Genomic DNA, 20,002 nt, shown 5'->3' on the forward strand with positions numbered 1-20,002 from the left:
GCTTCACGCCTGGAGACCATCCAGCATCTCCTCACAGAGAGAGGCGTTCCGCAACAAGTTACGGAGCGGATGTCTAGACACCTGCGAAAGTCATCTGCAGGGGTCTACCAGGCGAAGTGAAGAGTCTTCTGTGGTTGGTGTCGTGGGTGAGGTACCTCTCCCCTTGATGCCACTATTCCAGCAATAGCGGAGTTATTGTATATCGGCGGGAGGAAATGCGCCTTCCGCTCTCGGCGGTGGAAGCCTATCGGTCAGCCTTAAGCCTGGCCTTCAGGCTGAAAGGAATAGACATTTCCTCCTTGCTGGATCTTTCTTCGCTCATACGAAACTACGAACTTATCTGCCCCCAGTCGGAAGTGAGACCTCCTCAATGGAACATGGTTCGGGATCTTAGGGCTCTTAAGAGATCTCCCTGCGAACTATTACGCCAGGCTTCTGATCGTCACCTGTCTTGGAAGACGGTGCTCCTGCTCGCTCTGGCCTCAGCCAAGCGTGTCAGTGAACTTCATGGTCTCTCGTACGACGTCGCCCATTCAAGAGGATAGGTGGAGGTAACGTTCAGGTTCATCCCTGAGTTGGTTACTAGACTCAATCTTGGAGTCCTGGACCTTCGGTTCGACTCCTTCAGGATTTCGAGTCTCCGTTCTGTAACAGATGACCCAGACCTTCTACTATGCCCAGTAAGGAGTCGGAGGGGTTATCTTAAAGAACAGCTGCAGTTCGTCCTCACATGCAAGCCCTGTTTGGGAGCACAAGGAGGACGGAGAAGAGGGTCATCAATAATACCTTTTCAGCCTGGATTCAAAGGATCATCCATCACGCCCTGAATCCAGACCCTCCTCCGTCACGTCTTCTTAGAGCACACGATGTCAGAGGCATCGCAACGTCCCTGGCCTTCAAGAGGAACTACTCGTGACGCAGGTGCTACAAGCCGGAGTCTGGAAGCGTCAAACGACCTTCACAGCCCACTACCTGCAGGACGTGACCCACAGGAGCCTCAATATGTTTTCTATCGCCCCTGTGGTGGCTACACAACAGCTGGTCTAACCTCAGGCTCCTTAATGGACAGGTAGCAGAAGTTTGAGGGCATTGTTACCCGGTTTTAGACTGCATGAATGAAAGAAGTATGTCTGGCCCTTACTTCTTTCTTCATCCTCCCCTCTCTTGGGGAAAGCAGCATCCTGCGTTCTCTGCATAGCTGACCTCAAACCTCTGCAGGTAAACCATGCTTCCTTGTGTTCCTAGTATTAAGTTAATACTGTCGCGTCCCCATACCCTGACGAGGTGGTATTGGGAACGTCCTAGCCTAGAATTCCAGCTAAAGGACTTCAGGTCGACTTCCTAGGACGTCACACTTCTTCCCTCCACACACAAGCTTATGTAGGCCGCACGTTCCTTGCGTAGCAAGAAACTTGCGAGGTACAGGGACACTTTTTCTCGAGTGCTGCTCACTCGGATTCTGAGTCCCCGGGTAAGCCAAAGCCAGTAAGGCTGGGAAGTTTCCACCCTACCTAAGGGTAAGTCACCCTATGTAAATAGCGTGGTTTGTATTTCGGTAACGGAACAAATGACAAATTCGGAGATACAGGGTAATTTGTATTTTTCCTAACCATACAAACCTTAGCTATTTACACATATTTGCCGGCCAGCCCTGTCCCCCAAGGCAAGTTCTACCTCTAAGTGAAGTGAAGCAGTTCACCGGTGTGTGAGGGGGGGAGGGGTAGCTAGCTACCACTCCCCTACCCCCTTGCTAACTAGCGTGGGGGTAATTAACCCTCGTTAAAATTCTAATGGTTCGTCCTTTCAGCTACGCCGAAAGTAAAATGTAAATAGCTAAGGTTTGTATGGTTAGGAAAGATACAAATTATCTCCAAATTTGTCATATATATAGTAGACCCCCGAGGTACGGCGTCCCCAGCTTACGTTTTTTTCATGTTACGGTTTGGAATACGATTTTTTTTCGTCCCCTCATTACGGCATCGAATTCCAAAATTCAAACTTGGCGGTTTTACGCGTACGACTGTGCGAATCACTCGGCTACCACCATGCTCATACGTCACTGCATGCGTCACTGAGAAGCTGGTCTGTTATTGGTTGGCGTCACGGCGTCACTAAGATGCCAATACACTATTGGCCGAAATCCCTCCCACAATGCCTGAGAGAGATGCAGCCTCTCTCTCACTCTTTGTTAATTGCTCGCTCAGTTCAGAATCTCGTGTGCGTTTCGTAAAGACTTCATCTCGTGTGAGTGCTTGCGATATCGTATTTTTTGTGCACATTAGTGCTTAATTCTAACTTTAATTCGTTAGCCATAGGTCCCAAGATTGCTAGTGATGTTAAAGGAAAAAGTAAGTTAATGATTACTATGGAAACGAAGCTGGAGATGATAAAGTAATACGAAGGCATGTGCATCGTTACCCTCGCTAGTACATATGGCCGTAACCAGTCAACGATTGGTACAATCATCAAAAACAAGGAAGCCATTAAAGCAAGTAAAGTCTTCTAAAGGCAGGACTGTCCTTGCCAGTGGAAGGACCTCATTCAACGACGAGATGGAGAGACTCCTTCTACTATGGATTAAAGAGAAGGAAATCACTGGTGATACACTCACGCAATCGGTAATTTTGCACAAGACGAGCGCCATCTTTGCCGATCTCGTGGAAGCCCAGAGAGACGGCGGAGACGAAGGAACGTCGCAGCAAGCCCCCCAAGAGTTCAAGGCTTCTCATGGGTGGTTTGATCATTTTAGGAAGAGGACTGGTATTCACTCAGTCATCAGGCATGGAGAGGTGGCCAGTTCTGATAAGAAAGCAGCAGAAGAATTCCTCAAGAAGTTTAAGAAAGTAATTTCCAGAGAAGGCTACATTCCTCAGCAAGTGTTTAAGTGTGATGAAACTGGCTTTTTCTGGAAGAAAATGCCATTTCGTACATATATTACAGCAGAAGAAAAGAAACTGGCCATAAACCGATGAAGGACAGACTTACCCTTGCATTCTGTGCAAATGCCAGTGGGGACTTAAAAATGAAGCCCCTACTGGTATACCACTCACAGAATTCTCGTGCCTTCAAGGCACAAAATATCACGAAGGATAGGCTCTCGGTATTTTGGAGGTCTAATGGCAAGGCCTGGGTCACCAGGACCATATTTATTGAGAGGATAAATGTCTGCTTCGGTCCTGCCGTCAAGAACTTTTTAGAAGAGAACAATCATCCTCTCAAATGTCTACTGCTATTGGACAATGCCCCTGCTCGCCCTCGTGGCCTCGAGGCCAACTTACATCCTGATTTCTCCTTCATCAATGTTCTCTATCTGCCACCAAACACCACCCCTTTCCTCCAGCCTATGGACCAGCAAGTGATTGCCAACTTCAAGAAGCTTTACATGAAGCATCTGTTCAAAAGATGCTTCGAAGTGACTGAAAGCACTCAACTCACCCTGGAAGGGGCATTTTGACAAGATTATCGACAAAGCTTGGAATGAAGTTTCACGGCACACCTTGAACTCCTCATGGAAGAAACTGTGGCCAGCTGTTGTGGAAGAAAGCGACTTCGAAGGTTTCGAACCCTCAACCGAAGACGAGGCCGTTGATGATCCTGCCCCTGAGGGTGATGTTGAGGAAATAATTTCAATTGGGAGGTCCATGGGGCTTGTTGTCGATGAGGCTGAAGTCGATAACCTTATCGAGGAGCACAGGGAGGAGCTTACAACTGAAGACTTGAAGGAGTTAGAGGCAATGCAGTTGACCATCATTCAAGAAGAGCACAACTCTAGTGGTGGCGAGGACGGGGGTGGGGAGACTGAAGAAACGACATCAGCAGAAATAAGGGAAGCTATAGGTTGGTATGAAAACCTTACGCGATTCATTGAAAAAAAACACCCAGAAAATCTTCACACAGGTCGTCTTCTGGAGAGTGTTAATGACAAGTTTATGAGTCATTTTAGAAATATTTTGAGGAGTCGTCAGAAACAGGCTTCTTTGGATAGATATTTCTCCAAAAGAGAAGTGTCAGAAAGCAAAGATGATATAAGTAATTCTATTAAAAAAGCTAAAAAAGAGTAATTAAGTTCTAAAAAAAATCATAAAAAAAAATTTCAAAAAACCAAAATAATAAAAAAAAAGCATTTTTAATTATAAGTGTTTAAGAATAAATTTATTTCTAAGTGTACATAACATAATAGCATTGATACGTTTTTATATCTGCCGTCTCCTCCCCCCTCAAGTCATGTCACTCCAAAGGTAAATAAAATTTCATTTTTCCTTTACAGTACAGTATATAATTTTTATTTATAATGTTATTTAATTATGTACTGTACAGTACATGTATATTACATTATATATAAATACTGTAGTACAGTGCTTGCTATACTATTTTGTTACTAATTTTTAATATGTATATAAAATTTTGATGTTTTTACCTGGGGTATTGCATGCATTAGCTATTCTGTTGCCCGCCATACGACATTTTCACTATACGATACCAACTCCGGAACGGATTAATGTCGTATGGTGAGGGTCTACTGTATACAGGATAAACAACTGTGTCATAGCGTCGTCTGCTACGAGACCACTAATTGGCATGTTTGCTTGCAGAAGCAATTTAGCGAGTCATCAGCTGATTACCAAAAGAATAAAATAATTTGCTTCTATACTTCATTAAATGAAGTACAATATAAAAATAAATCAATTTATTACATATGAATGATAATTGTAGTTTTATATTTTATGTCTAGTGAGTTTGAGTGCTTGTATGTCAATAGTTGGGTGTTTGAGGGTTGTCAAACTCCCCTATACAACTTTTACTTAGTGTGAAGATGCCAAGTGATTTTGGGGGAAATCTTATGACTCGGGAAATATGATATGTATATATTTATTTTGTACTCATGTGAGATGGAGTCGGGTAATGCCTATAGTGAGTTTGGGATTTAGGCCCAAATTTATGCTTACCTGGTCAAGCCAATTTGCTACATTCCACGCTAGCACCAATTGCTAAGGCCATCATCCTTAAGATCACGAAGTGTCAGGGTGCTCTAAACAGCTTGTGCAAAACACACAGGGGCACCCCAGGATAGTCTCCAGCCAGTTGGGTTTAATACTTCCACCCACCATCAAGCGAGTCTCCTATGTAAAGAACGTAAGGTCTGTCTGTAGTTTCGAAATAAATGACACATTTGGAAATAATTTGTCCCGAATGTATTTCACTTATGCTTCTGGGTTGTACCAGAAAGGGTTTCTTTTATGGTTAAATTGTATTCCTTTTCAATTGAAGCATAAACTCAACGAGAAAAAGCTGTAAGCTGAGTATAGTTATTCCAAGTCAAATCTGATGTTACCCTTTCAAAGATGATAAGCCTATGTTTCTCCAAATAAGCACATCAACAACCATCATTGAACCTTGGTTTTCCCTTCACTCGGTACCTTAGCACACAAGAAGGGATACATGTATCAATTATGTTGAGTAGATTCTCATTCAAAGGGACAACAGGATCAGCATTACTATACAATTGTGACCAATTCAGGCCCAAAAGATTATTCAAAATTGCATTCCAGTCTGCTTGAGATTTCATATAAATCTTACATGAGTATGATACATCAGGGACAGGCTGATCAGTCTTCACTATTAATGAAATCAAGAAGTAATCAGATGTTCCAACCGGAGAACCAAACTTACTTGTTATAATGCCAGGGGAGTCGGTGTATATGAGGTCCAAGCAGTTACCACACCTTTGAGTAGCTTCACTTATGATTTGCTCACAGCCTGATTCAGAGGCAAAGTCTAAAGCTCTGAAGCCTTGGCGATTGGTAGGAGAAACAGAATTCAACCACTCCCTATGGTGAGCATTGAAATGCCACCTAGGACAAAAGAGGCCTATCTGTCATCTTGTATCTTAGCCATAAAGGTAAGAAGACAATCGAAGATAGAATCATCCATATCTGGATTCAAGTAAGTCTAACTCAAATAGAAGTTTTTATGCCTGCCACAAACTTTTATTACCTGAATTTCATGACATCCACTTTCATAGCAGCACTTATGTAAAGCAGGGTACTCAGTCATGATATACACCACCATTCCCCTGGCCCTAGGAATGGCATCCCGTTTCAACATTATTGGCTTCTTAAAACTAGTTATAAGGAGCTCAGATGAGTGCCTCATATTAGAAACCAAAGTTTCTGGGCACAAAAGAATATCATACTGTCTGAAGGCAACTGTAAGGTCTTGAATATTTGCATGAAGACCACAAATATTGCAATACAGTAGACGACATCAACGAAATCTGGTACGTATTGGTCCCAGAATTTGCTCATTATTTCCAGAGAGCATAAGAATTAATGGTAATAAAGAAGATACATCATAATTAAAAAATAAATCAACAAGAAGGATAACAAAAACAATATATACAGAAATATAAATAAAGTGATTGATCAAACCCATAGACTATAGAAAAAGTTGGAAAAACTGGTCAACATGGAGGAGCCGATACACCATGCAAGGCTTAATACCCTCCAGGATAGCCACTTCAACTGAAGGGAAGGCAGTAAGGATGGTTTTGTAAAGAAAAATAAACAGAAAGGAAAAGACAACCTCTTGATAAACCACCAGTCATCCATGGCTCTTATGTTAAGCTTGCCCAACACACAATTTCAAAAAAAATAAGATAGAATAGTGTGCTCGAGTGTACCCTCAAGCAAGAGAACTCTAACCCAAGACAGTGGAAGACCATGGTGCAGAGGCTATGGCACTACCAAAGACCAGAGAACAATGGTTTGATTTTGGAGATTTCCTCTAGAAGAGTTAGTTACCATAGCTGAAGAGTCTCTTCTACCCTTACCTAGAGGAAAGGAGCCACTGAAAAATTACAGTACAGTAATTAGCCCCTTGAGCGAAGAAGAATTGTTTAGTAATCTCAGTGTTGTCAGTTGTATGAGGAAAGACGAGAACGTGTAAAGAAAAGGCCAGACTATTCGGTGTATGTGTAGGCAAAGAAAAAAATGAGCTGTTACCAGAGAGAGGGATCCAATGTATTACTGTCTCGGCCAGTCAAAGGATCCAAGAACTCTTTACCAGTAATATCTTGTGTTATGATAAATTATTTTCTCAGTTTTCAAACATTTTGTTACATTATGTTCTAAATTTGGCCATTTACATTTAATTACGCAGTTTGCACATTTATTAGTAGTGCTCACAAATTGTTCTTTATGTTCTCTCCGGTCTCAGACAGTTTCCCTAATTCCAAAACAAATAGTAGCTATGAGCATTGTTTTCTTACTTTCAGCTACAGCTTTTTGTATTTGGCAGTATGTTTCCTTGAGGATCTTTTCTCCATAATGAATAAGGGCATTATTTACTATCGTAAGATGGTTGACATACAAGCAAAACATCTGCTATTCAATTCAATGTTCATAAGAGAACAGCTCAATTGATTTATGTGTGGTGGTTATTGTGGCTGTATGCGTTTACCCCATGATTGAAATGTAACTTTATCATTATATTTTGCTCTTTATAACTTATTGAAGTATAGTAGGGCGAGGCAATTATGGACACGTCTGTTAACCCCATTAAGCGGCAACGCTCAATTTGCAAATTATGACAATTTGTGGTCACTATCAAAATAAATATACTATAAAAAAATTATGGACTTACATAAATTTTTGCGTCTGTAATCCAAGATTGTCCAATTTTGACTCGCCTAGAAAAAACTGAGAAATTTGCCTGTCCAATTTTGCCTTACCATGGCTTTGAAAACTGTCCAATATTGCCTTACTATATGAATATATAAATTAAAGTTTGTATTCAAGCCCACGAATATACTTTAATGTATAAATCTACATATATGTAATCATGAGCATACAAAATAAGACATTAGGAGTGCAGTATGGGGGTGGGGTCTGGCCCAGGGTGACACCCTGAGAGTTAAATCTACAAAAAGTTTTTCTTTCTAGCTCGAGGGTTATGATATGATTTTCAAAAAGTTATTTAATACTGGGGACACACTCAAAGGTGTTGAAACTCGGGTGGAATCTTCAAAAAGATCGACCAAATCATGGTGACATCCTAGAGAGGGGTGTCACCCCAAATGCTACAAATAATCAAAAGAACTTTCTTGCATATACATTGTTCCTAGAATAATTCACATATCCAAATGAAAATTCCAGGGATTAGGGGAAATATATTTTCCCTTTTCTGCTAATTACCATGTTGATAACTGCAATAGACAAGACGCAGCTGGCATGTTGCCTTTTTGATATGGTGTTCAATGCAGCAACATTAGAGTAAACAGCATGATAGTGAGAGATATCCACGAGAGACAAAGCTGATCCCATAAACAACATTCGTCCTAAGTTGTACATATCTAGTTTATTCTTATTATTTTTACCTAATATTATGAACGAGCCATCAAAGAGACACTTTTACCTATAAAAGATAACCTTACAGAAAAAGCAACCAAGAATGATAAAAACAAAACAAGAATAAGAGAGGCATTTGCTCAAATAGTAACAAAAAGGGATGCAATCGAAGATTTAAGAACGAGATGAAATGAAAAAATATAAAGGGAAAACCCCAAAGAAAGGCATTAAGAGAGATTAAAACTAAACAAATAATGGAAATACAAAGCAACCAAATATTTCTCAAATTTTTAAGAAAAATTTGTGCAATCGCTAAAGTGAATATAAAAAAATCTAAATTGACCTAGGTAATTAATAGTGATAATTCAAACTACTTGGATAGTCCTGATAGTGATTCAAAAGGAATTTAATTCATTTTGGAAGTGTTTCACCTCCATATAAAGAAGCTTCAGTTATAGGAAAATGGTATGTGGTAATTTATAAAGATAGGGAGTTCCATTATTTTTCACTAGTAGAGCAACAAAATGGTTTTTAGAGGAAGAAGGAGGAAAAGTGACTCGCCTTGAGTTAAATAGCTTGAAACCACAGATCATTATCATCTGCTCCTACGCCTATTGACGCAAAGGGCCTCGGTTAGATTTCGCCATTCGTCCCTATCTTGAGCTTTTAAATCAATACTTCTCCATTCAATATCTACTTCGCGCTTCATAGTCCTCAGCCATGTAGGCCTGGGTCTTCCAACTCTTCTAGTGCATTGTGGAGCCTGGTTGAAAGTTTGGTGAACTAATCTCTTGGAGAGAGCGAAGAGCATGCCTAAACCATCTCCATCTACCCCTCACCATGATCTCATCCACATATGGCACTGAGTGATCTCTCTTATAGTTTCATTTCTAATACTGTCCTGCCATTTAACTCCCAATATGGCTTTGTTCTCAAATCTATAAAATCTGTTGGATATTATTTCATTGTTATACCACTACTCATAACCAAACACTAACACCGATCTCTCTAAACTGATATATAGTCAGACTTTTATATGTAATTTCAGGCGATTTGATTTCCAGATTTTACTTAACCTTTATCTGATTTGCTTTTTTCAATCTTTCATTGAACTCAAATTCTTAATCCCTGTATTAGATATCATAGTTCCTGAATGTTTTAATGGTTCCACCTCATTAAACCTTTTTCCTTCCAATGATATTTCATCTTCCATTGCATGTTCCATTCTCCTCATCTCTGTCTTTCTTCTATTTATCTTGACTTGTGGTGTTCTGCTAATAAGGACAGCGTCATCAGCATACTCTAGGTCAGCTAATTTCCTATTACCAATACAGTCCAATCCTTCTCCAACATCCCTAACTGTTCTATGCATTACAAAATGCATGAGGAAGATAAACAACATAGTATTTTCATGACAACTGACATAAGTGTGATGCCTCTGTAATTATTGCAATCAGTCAGATCTTATTTTTGCTGTTTCCACCAACACTCCTAGCTCCCATTCATCAGGCTTTGTCTCTTCACGCCACATTCTACAAAATAATCTTTTAAGTAATCTGGGAGTCACTTCATTTTCTGCAAATATTATCTTAGCAGTTATTCCATCGTAACCAGAGACTTCCCATCTCTTCGAGTTTTTTTAAAGGATAGCTTCGACTTCAAACACACTGAATTAATTGATGAGCACATAAAGGTCTTCCTCAGCTTCAGGTATATCAATCAAATTATTCCCTTTATATCTCCTATTCATGACCCCACTAAAATGTTCCATCCAACGTTGCCTTTCTTCATCTTCTGTTGTTATAACAGCTCCATCTCTCTTTTTGATGGTTATATGCTTCTTTGCTCCCGTAGAGATTTCTATAATAATTCTATGTTCAATTCTTATACCATAGTCACTCCCTGAATCCATAGCTTTGTTAGACTCATCTGCTTTCCTGTCTAAATATTCTCTCCAGTCATTTCTGGCTTTTATTTTGACCTCACTATCAATACTGGAATGCTTAGCATTCTCTACTTTGCAATTTTCGTTACTTCCTCAAAAACTTTTAACAATCAACTTCTATCTTTGTTTCCTTTTTATAGCATCCCAAGTATCATTCATTAGTTGTTTGTTATTTGTCTCTTAAAGTCTCTAAACTTCAAATTGATTCCTACATTCAATTGCAAAGATTTCTGTGCTCATCCTCTAGAAGCTTAGTTGTATCAAATCAGTGTAGCAAGAGGAGCTAGTGGTCATTACCAATATTTGCACCTCTATAGCTTCTTACACTTCTCAGAGTCGTCCTCCTCTCTTTATCAATGGTTATGTGATCTATTTGATTTTTGTAACTGCCACATGATGAAGCCCATGTTTATTTGTGGATGTCCTTGTGCTGGAAAAAGAATATCTCCAATAACAAGAGTGTTTGTTGAACAAAAACTTATAAAATGTGCTTTATTTCCATTTGCAACTTTGCCAAGACCCTCAACACCCATCACATTCTCTATACCTTGATTATTCCTTCCAACTTCAGCATTGAAGTCACCAATAACAATTTTCATATCTCTCTCTGGGATCTCATCTGTTACACTCTGCAATTCTTTATAGCATTCATCTTTCCTGTCTTCAGGGGAATCATTTGTTGGTGCATAGTTAACTATACAGTAATACTCATATTGCACTGCTTTGATATGAACTTTGCAAGTGACCATCTGCTATGTACAGCTCTCCATTCCATTAATGACTTTTCTGCTCTTGATGTCGTCATTCTTACGCCTTCTCTTCCAACTCCATCTGTTCTTCCTGAGTAGATATATGTATTGCCTTGGTGCGAGTTCTTTACCAATCCCTTTGTGTTTCACTTCGGGCTAAGAAATCCAAACTATATTTCATAAATTCATTCTCTACTTGATGTAACTTCCAAATCTGATTCATCTTTCAAACATTCCAATTACCAATTTTCAATTTTTCTTTAGTATTTATTAACCGGGAGATTCTTAGCACCCTGTAACGCCTGGGACTGGGGGCCATTCTTTCATTTTTGCTTTTCAAAGAATGACTAAATCCATAGAGGATTCATTGGTTAGAGTCATCAAAGGACAGCCAGTTCCTTGTGATGCGCAGTGCCTAACCAAGGCAAATGACCCCTGCCGGTCCTTACTAATTCCACTAAGATCATCCGCCAGGCCTCAGGAGTAGAGGAATATCCATAGCACCAAACGGATACATACCTTTTTCAAATCAGAGATATAATTAAAGGTACTTTATTTATGGAACCCAGGCCTTAACGAAAATGGTTAGTGCCATCTATAAAAGAACGGAAGTAGTTTTTTGAGCATTCAGTTGAAGTAAATAGACAAGTCTTATATTCAGGCATTTATTTTGTTACATATATGGCTATAATATATATTGAATTGTTCACTTTCATTTCAGATTTTGTATTGTACATATTTTTTCATTAGTAATAGGTTTGATTGATATTTTCTTTGAAAAGAAAACCCTTTTCTTTTTCTGTTTTTTATAAATCAATATTTTTTCCCTTGAAGTAAATGGTTAAATATATTTTCAAATAACTATCATTTACCTATATTTTTGGTTAAAATTATTAAGAAAATATATAAATGCATATAAGAATAATATAAAAGATAAGAAAATTACAAAACCTATTACTTAATAACTTAACATTATGAATTAGTTTTTTTTTTTTTCATTTAAGCGTCCAAAATTGCCTCACCATTTTTCGAGGTGAGGCAAAATTGGACACTAGATATTCCATATTTTTTCATCAATTTATTATTTTAAACCTTCCTTTAGTATCATCTGCTAATTTTTTTTTAGAAATAGTAATTTTTAGTATTATTTTTGAGAAGCCCTAAAATGAAGGCGAGGCAATTATTGGACACCCATATTCAAAATTTTTTTTAGTGGTATTTAATACTTTTTCAAAACCAAACATACTAATATTTATGAAGTAGAAGGTTGGAAAATTTCTAACAGCATTATAGTTTTTGAAAATTATAAATAGTTTTAGAGTTATTGCAGCTGTCCAATTTTTGCCTCTGTCCAAAATTGCCTTACCCTACTATACTGTAGAAGATGACACAAAAATAGAGTGAAGGAGGTTAGTATATTATAATTTTGTATCTTAAATAAAAGAACTCTTAGGATGCACGAAATTTATGATAAAATAATTTTTTATGGGAATTTGTATGTTTTTAACTTTACATTTTGTTTGATTAATTTTATGTGATGATTTTAAGCATTACTTTATTTTGATAGTGTTATTTGCCGATTACAAATGGTTAATTTCACGTGTTTACTTGTGCTTTATAACATTATACTACTGTATTTGACAATTTCTAATGGTAAATTTTTCATTTTGACTCTCATTCAGTGCTGAATTCTAACTAAATTTGATATGTTGACTTATGTTCTTTGGCAATTGTTAATACAGTACTGTACAATATTATTTAGTGATTTTTAATGCTAAATATCACGTTAATTACGCTTTTTAACATTATGCTGCAAAGCTTTTGGTGATTTCTAATATAGAATTTAATGTTTTGAATTGTGTTCTGTGGCGATTTTTCGTGATTACAAAATTTGGTGACAAATTTCGGGTTTACCAAACGCGTGTATAACGAGAGTTGAGTGTACCTTCAAGAAGGCCATGAAATAGTTCCTTTGCTGGGAAAAGAAAATTAGTCTACCTCAACTGGAGCTTATTCCTAGGGCAGGTTAGAGTTGTCATCCTTCTTCAGGTTCCCACCTGAGGAAGATGGAGAAGGACCAGAAGCTTGAGTGGTGGGTGAGAAGAGAGCTAGTGGTATTCTTTGATTTCGAGGAAGAATCTCTTAGACTTCTTTCTCCTCCTGCCATAATGTAGCCACTGAGAAGGGGGCCACTCCCTACACAAGTCACAGGGGAATGACTGCACTCAGTCATGCCCCATGCAAAAATATCACAAACAATGGGGATCCACATCAGTTCTGTTCATGAAACTGCCACACTTGTTGCCAGGTATATCAGGGCAGACCTGCTTGCCCACATGTGGATTCTCTATAATCAGTCAATCACAATTATTTAAAAAAAAAAAAAGTAGAATTTATTAGAAAAATCAGCCAAGCTTTTTTAGAACCAAGAATATGTCAATGTTGCTCAGCAGCTGAAGTTAAAATGGTTACTAAGTGTATGGGCATGGGGTAGAGCTTCTCTAACACCTAATAACTACCGACACCTCGATATAAATTCTGAAAGAGTTCCAGCCTTGCTGAAATCACACTCCTATTAATGGATAAGGGTTTGTATTCATGTACATTAGGAACAAATATTGGTGGGTTCTATTTTGTATTTCCTTGAGATTGTTGTAAAACATAAAATACTGAATGTAATAGAGGTCGCTAACAGAATATGTTAAGTAAGGGGTACCTGTAGTTTGGCAGCTATTATATCTACTGTACTTCATTTAACTTTAGAAGTACTGTATACCATAATGTTATTTTAACTAAATTCCACAATTTGGATTGAATTGTATGATTTAAGATTAATTTGAAATTACATATACAAACAGATTTATATGATCGTATATTATCATTTATTATTGGGTTTTATAACCATCTGATTTTTTTATCTTTAAGTAACCATTGTATTAGGCAACTATATTAAACTAAGTACTATTTAATACTCCCACATCATTTCATACAATGTTTATGAGATACAGTTTAAGGACATGTTCATTGAAGTCTTATTTTTACCCATAGGCTGAACTTGTCTCTCAGAACATCATTCTAGGCCCGGGGAATAATCAACTTGATGAACCTCACAGGGTAACAACAACAGAGGAACTTTTGAAACTTTACACAAGCACTTGATCATCTTATAATGACTCAGAAATTGAAAAGAAGTACTTTACTCAAGTCCTTTTCTATTATACATATTCTGAAGGTATTTGAAAATTTTTGTTGGTGTTATTAGTTCTACATTCATATTTACTGATCAGACTATATTCATGATAAATTGCAATTTTATTATTCAACTAATTTTCGAGGAAAAAATGAGGAATGTGTAATTTTGTTTCTCGACTTTACACAATTATGAGGTAATAAAGGTACCTTGAAACTTGTGATTAGGACTTTTCTAGAAAGAAACAAAAAAGAACTCCTAAGGTTGAGCTTACATGTAAATACATTGTTACTTATAAGTTATAACCTCTTAAGTTGGACAGTCATTGTTTACATCTGAATAGTTTAGCAGTTCTTACAGTGTGGCTAGTATCTGACATAACTATATGCTATTTAGTTTTATAATGGAAGTTTGTTTTTGTGAGATTAGCATCTGGCATAAAAGTTATTTATTTCTCTAATAGGAGTGAAATAATAGACTTGCCTTTTTTCATGAGAATTTTTGATAAAATGGTAGATTTGTCAAAATGTGTAGTATGTAACATTATAAGAGTGGAATTATTACAATAGTAAAATTTTTGAAATTCAATATTTCGAAAACCTTGTATTGCTTGGCATTATAACCAACAATAATTATTCATTTTATTTAGTTTATCAATGTGAATATTACTTACACATTGCATTATCTATACACTTTTAATTGTGTGTGCTCCAAATGAATTTTCTATACCAATCATTTTAATGGGGGATTCATGTTTATACAGTACAGTATTCATATTTTTGTAGACTGTTATGCTACAGTACATTTGTCTCTCTTGAAATGTAAAGTAATCTTTATGCAAATATTGTTAAAAGTTTTAAAGCCTTTCCATTACTTTACATTTCTGGATTTAGAGGATATTGATTTTTAGCTCTTTTTAGTTTACTGTGTCTTATGACCTGATGCATATTATGTTTACTTATAATCAAATTATATTTATTTAGTCCAAACTATTATAAAGAATATATAAAATATAACAATATTTTTCATTTCTATACTCTGTTTTTCATGATTATTTTATATGAAGGATGCACTATATTTCATTCTACTTTTGACTTGGTAATCAGTAGGTATTGACAGATGAAAGTAGATTTAAGGGGCCGTCCGCTATGTCCTGCAAATTCTTTTAATTATTCAAAATACACCATTTCTATATATGTTTTAGATGTATATAATACCTTCAACATATAAAATTTTCAATCACTTGATCAAAAACTTTTTGACTTATTAGCAAAAATTAAGATTTAAAAAAAAAGTTTAGGTACATTTTTGTCCACTATGACACTAATTGTATTAAAAACCATACCATAAAAGCTTCTTCATAAACCAAATAATTCTGTGGGACAGAATTTTGGCTTTCCATTTTGTTTTTTATGGATTTTTTTTATTTTTACTCGTCTAGACGCAAAATAATCTTGAAAAAAAAGTAAAAAAAAAAAAAAAAGAAAAAAATTGTCATAGAATTCATTATCATTATTATCTCCTACGCCTATTGACACAAAGGACCTCGGTTAGATTTGGCCAGTCGTCTCTATCTTGAGCTTTTAATTCAATACTTCTCCATTCATCATCTCCTACTTTGCGCTTGATAGTCCTCAGCCATGTAGGCCTGGGTCTTCCAACTCTTCTAGTCCCTTGTGGAGCCCAGCTGAACGTTTGGGGAACTAATCTCTCTTGGGGAGTGTGAAGAGCATGCACAAACCATCTCCATCTACCCCTCGTCATGATTTTATCCACATAGGGCATTCGAGTAATCTCTCTTATAGTTTCATTTCTAATCCTGCCCTGCCATATAACTCCCAATATCCTACCGAGAGCTTTGTTCTCAAATCTACTAAATCTATTTAAGATTGTTTCATTGTCATACCATGACTCATGTCCTTACAGTAACACCGATCTCACTAAACTGATATAGTCTGATTTTTATATGTAATTCATGCGATTTGATTTCCAAATTTACTCAACCTAACCATTGTCTGATATGCTTTTTTCATCTTTCACTAAACTCTAATTCTAAAACGCTGTATTGGAGATCATAGTTCTTAGATACTTACATGATTCTTCCTCATTAATCCTTTCTCCTTCCAATTATATTTCATCTTCCATTGCATACTCTGGTCTCATCATCTCTGTCTTTCTTCTATTTCTCTTCAGCCCATCCTCGTGTGGCATTTCATGTATTCTGGTGAGCAAGCATTGCAAATCCTGTGGTGTTCGGCTAACAAGGACAGCATTATCAGCATACTCTAGGCCTGCTAAATTCCTATCACCAATCCAGTCCAATCCTTCTCCACCATCTCTGACTGTTCTATGCATTACAAAATCCATGAGGAGGATGAACAAAATAGGGCCTGACCTGCGGATTTTCCACTGAAAATATGGGAAAAGTTGAATTCCTCCTATAGCCCTTATAATTACACCAAACTTTGTAAACGTGCACAAACACATTAAATACCTCTAAAGTGACTCCCTGAATCAATTTAGGACATAGATTGACATATTGAAGTTTTTTGGAATTTTGAGCCACAGGGCCGGACCTGCGGATTTTGCACTGAAAATATGGGAAAAGTTAAATTCCTCTTATAGCCCATGTAATTACACCAAACTTTGTAAACATGCACAAACACATTAAATACCTCTAAAGTGACTCCCTGAATCAATTTGGGACATAGATTGACATATTAAAATTTTTTAGATTTTTGCGCCACAGGGCCGGAACTACCGATTTTCCACTGAAAATATGGGAAAAGTTAAATTCCTCCTATAGCCCTTATAATTACGCCAAACTTTGTAAACGTGCACAAACACATTAAATACCTCTAAAGTGACTCCCTGAATCAATTTGGGTCATAGATTGACATATTGAAATTTTTTGGATTTTTGGGGCCACAGGGCCGGACCTGCGGATTTTCCACTGAAAATATGGGAAAAGTTAAATTCCTCCTATAGCCCATATAATTACACCAAACTTTGTAAACGTGCACAAACACATTAAATACCTCTAAAGTGACTCCCTGAATCAATTTGGGTCATAGATTGACATATTGAAATTTTTTGGAATTTTGGGCCACAGGGCCGGACCTGCGGATTTTCCACTGAAAATATGGGAAAAGTTAAATTCCTCCTATAGCCCTTATAATTACACCAATCTTTGTAAACGTGCACAAACACATTAAATACCTCTAAAGTGACTCCCTGAATCAATTTGGGACATAGATTGACATATTGAAATTTTTTAGATTTTTGCGCCACAGGGCCGGACCTGCGGATTTTCCACTGAAAATATGAGAAAAGTTAAATTCCTCCTATAGCTCTTATAATTACACAAAACTTTGTAAACGTGCACAAACACATTAAATACCTTTAAAGTGACTCCCTGAATCAATTTGGGACATAGATTGACATATTAAAATTTTTTAGATTTTTGCGCCACAGGGCCGGACCTGCGGATTTTCCACTGAAAATATGGGAACAGTTAAATTCCTCCTATAGCCCATATAATTACACCAAACTTTGTAAACGTGCACAAACACATTAAATACCTCTGAAGTGACTCCCTGAATCAATTTGGGACATAGATTGACATATTAAAATTTTTTAGATTTTTGCGCCACAGGGCCGGACCTGCGGATTTTCCACTGAAAATATGAGAAAAGTTAAATTCCTCCTATAGCTCTTATAATTACACAAAACTTTGTAAACGTGCACAAACACATTAAATACCTTTAAAGTGACTCCCTAAATCAATTTGGGACATAGATTGACATATTAAAATTTTTTAGATTTTTGCGCCACAGGGCCGGACCTGCGGATTTTCCACTGAAAATATGGGAACAGTTAAATTCCTCCTATAGCCCATATAATTACACCAAACTTTGTAAACGTGCACAAACACATTAAATACCTCTAAAGTGACTCCCTGAATCAATTTGGGACATAGATTGACATATTGAAATTTTTTGGATTTTTGGGGCCACAGGGCCGTGCGGATTTTCCACTGAAAATATGGGAAAAGTTAAATTCCTCCTATAGCCCATATAATTACACCAAACTTTGTAAACGTGCACAAACACATTAAATACCTCTAAAGTGACTCCCTGAATCAATTTGGGTCATAGATTGACATATTGAAATTTTTTGGAATTTTGGGCCACAGGGCCGGACCTGCGGATTTTCCACTGAAAATATGGGAAAAGTTAAATTCCTCCTATAGCCCTTATAATTACACAAAACTTTGTAAACGTGCACAAACACATTAAATACCTTTAAAGTGACTCCTTGGATCAATTTGGGACATAGATTGACATATTGAAATTTTTTGGAATTTTGGGCCACAGGGCCGGACCTGCGGATTTTCCACTGAAAATATGGGAAAAGTTAGATTCCTCCTATAGCCCTTATAATTACACAAAACTTTGTAAACGTGCACAAACACATTAAATACCTCTAAAGTGACTCCCTGGATCAATTTGGGACATAGATTGACATATTGAATTTTTTTGGAATTTTTGCGCCACAGGGCCGGACCTGCGGATTTTCCACTGAAAATATGGGAACAGTTAAATTCCTCCTATAGCCCATATAATTACACCAAACTTTGTAAACGTGCACAAACACATTAAATACCTCTAAAGTGACTCCCTGAATCAATTTGGGACATAGATTGACATATTGAAATTTTTTGGATTTTTGGGGCCACAGGGCCGTGCGGATTTTCCACTGAAAATATGGGAAAAGTTAAATTCCTCCTATAGCCCATATAATTACACCAAACTTTGTAAACGTGCACAAACACATTAAATACCTCTAAAGTGACTCCCTGAATCAATTTGGGTCATAGATTGACATATTGAAATTTTTTGGAATTTTGGGCCACAGGGCCGGACCTGCGGATTTTCCACTGAAAATATGGGAAAAGTTAAATTCCTCCTATAGCCCTTATAATTACACAAAACTTTGTAAACGTGCACAAACACATTAAATACCTTTAAAGTGACTCCTTGGATCAATTTGGGACATAGATTGACATATTGAAATTTTTTGGAATTTTGGGCCACAGGGCCGGACCTGCGGATTTTCCACTGAAAATATGGGAAAAGTTAGATTCCTCCTATAGCCCTTATAATTACACAAAACTTTGTAAACGTGCACAAACACATTAAATACCTCTAAAGTGACTCCCTGGATCAATTTGGGACATAGATTGACATATTGAATTTTTTTGGAATTTTTGCGCCACAGGGCCGGACCTGCGGATTTTCCACTGAAAATATGGGAACAGTTAAATTCCTCCTATAGCCCATATAATTACACCAAACTTTGTAAACGTGCACAAACACATTAAATACCTCTAAAGTGACTCCCTGAATCAATTTGGGACATAGATTGACATATTGAAATTTTTTGGAATTTTGGGCCACAGGGCCGGACCTGCGGATTTTCCACTGAAAATATGGGAACAGTTAAATTCCTCCTATAGCCCATATAATTACACCAAACTTTGTAAACGTGCACAAACACATTAAATACCTCTAAAGTGACTCCCTGAATCAAATTGGGACATAGATTGACATATTGAAATTTTTTGGAATTTTGGGCCACAGGACCGGACCTGCGGATTTTCCACTGAAAATATGGGAACAGTTAAATTCCTCCTATAGCCCATATAATTACACCAAACTTTGTAAACGTGCACAAACACATTAAATACCTCTAAAGTGACTCCCTGAATCAA

The 20,002-nt window shown here is 37.2% G+C and overlaps 1 protein-coding gene across 1 annotated transcript in view; it reads left to right on the top strand.

The window, feature by feature from the left end:
• Positions 1 to 14,395, top strand: part of LOC137630438 (uncharacterized) — a 304,794-nt gene extending 290,399 nt beyond the window's left edge. Inside the window, exon 7 of the mRNA XM_068361905.1 lies at positions 14,088 to 14,395. Coding sequence (XP_068218006.1) covers positions 14,088 to 14,198 — 111 coding nt within the window. The 3' untranslated portion in view covers positions 14,199 to 14,395. The remainder of the gene's footprint in view (positions 1 to 14,087) is intronic.
• Positions 14,396 to 20,002: the final 5,607 nt, after the last annotated feature.

Source organism: Palaemon carinicauda, chromosome 38 (assembly GCF_036898095.1).
Source record: "Palaemon carinicauda isolate YSFRI2023 chromosome 38, ASM3689809v2, whole genome shotgun sequence".
Taxonomy (NCBI): domain Eukaryota; kingdom Metazoa; phylum Arthropoda; class Malacostraca; order Decapoda; family Palaemonidae; genus Palaemon; species Palaemon carinicauda.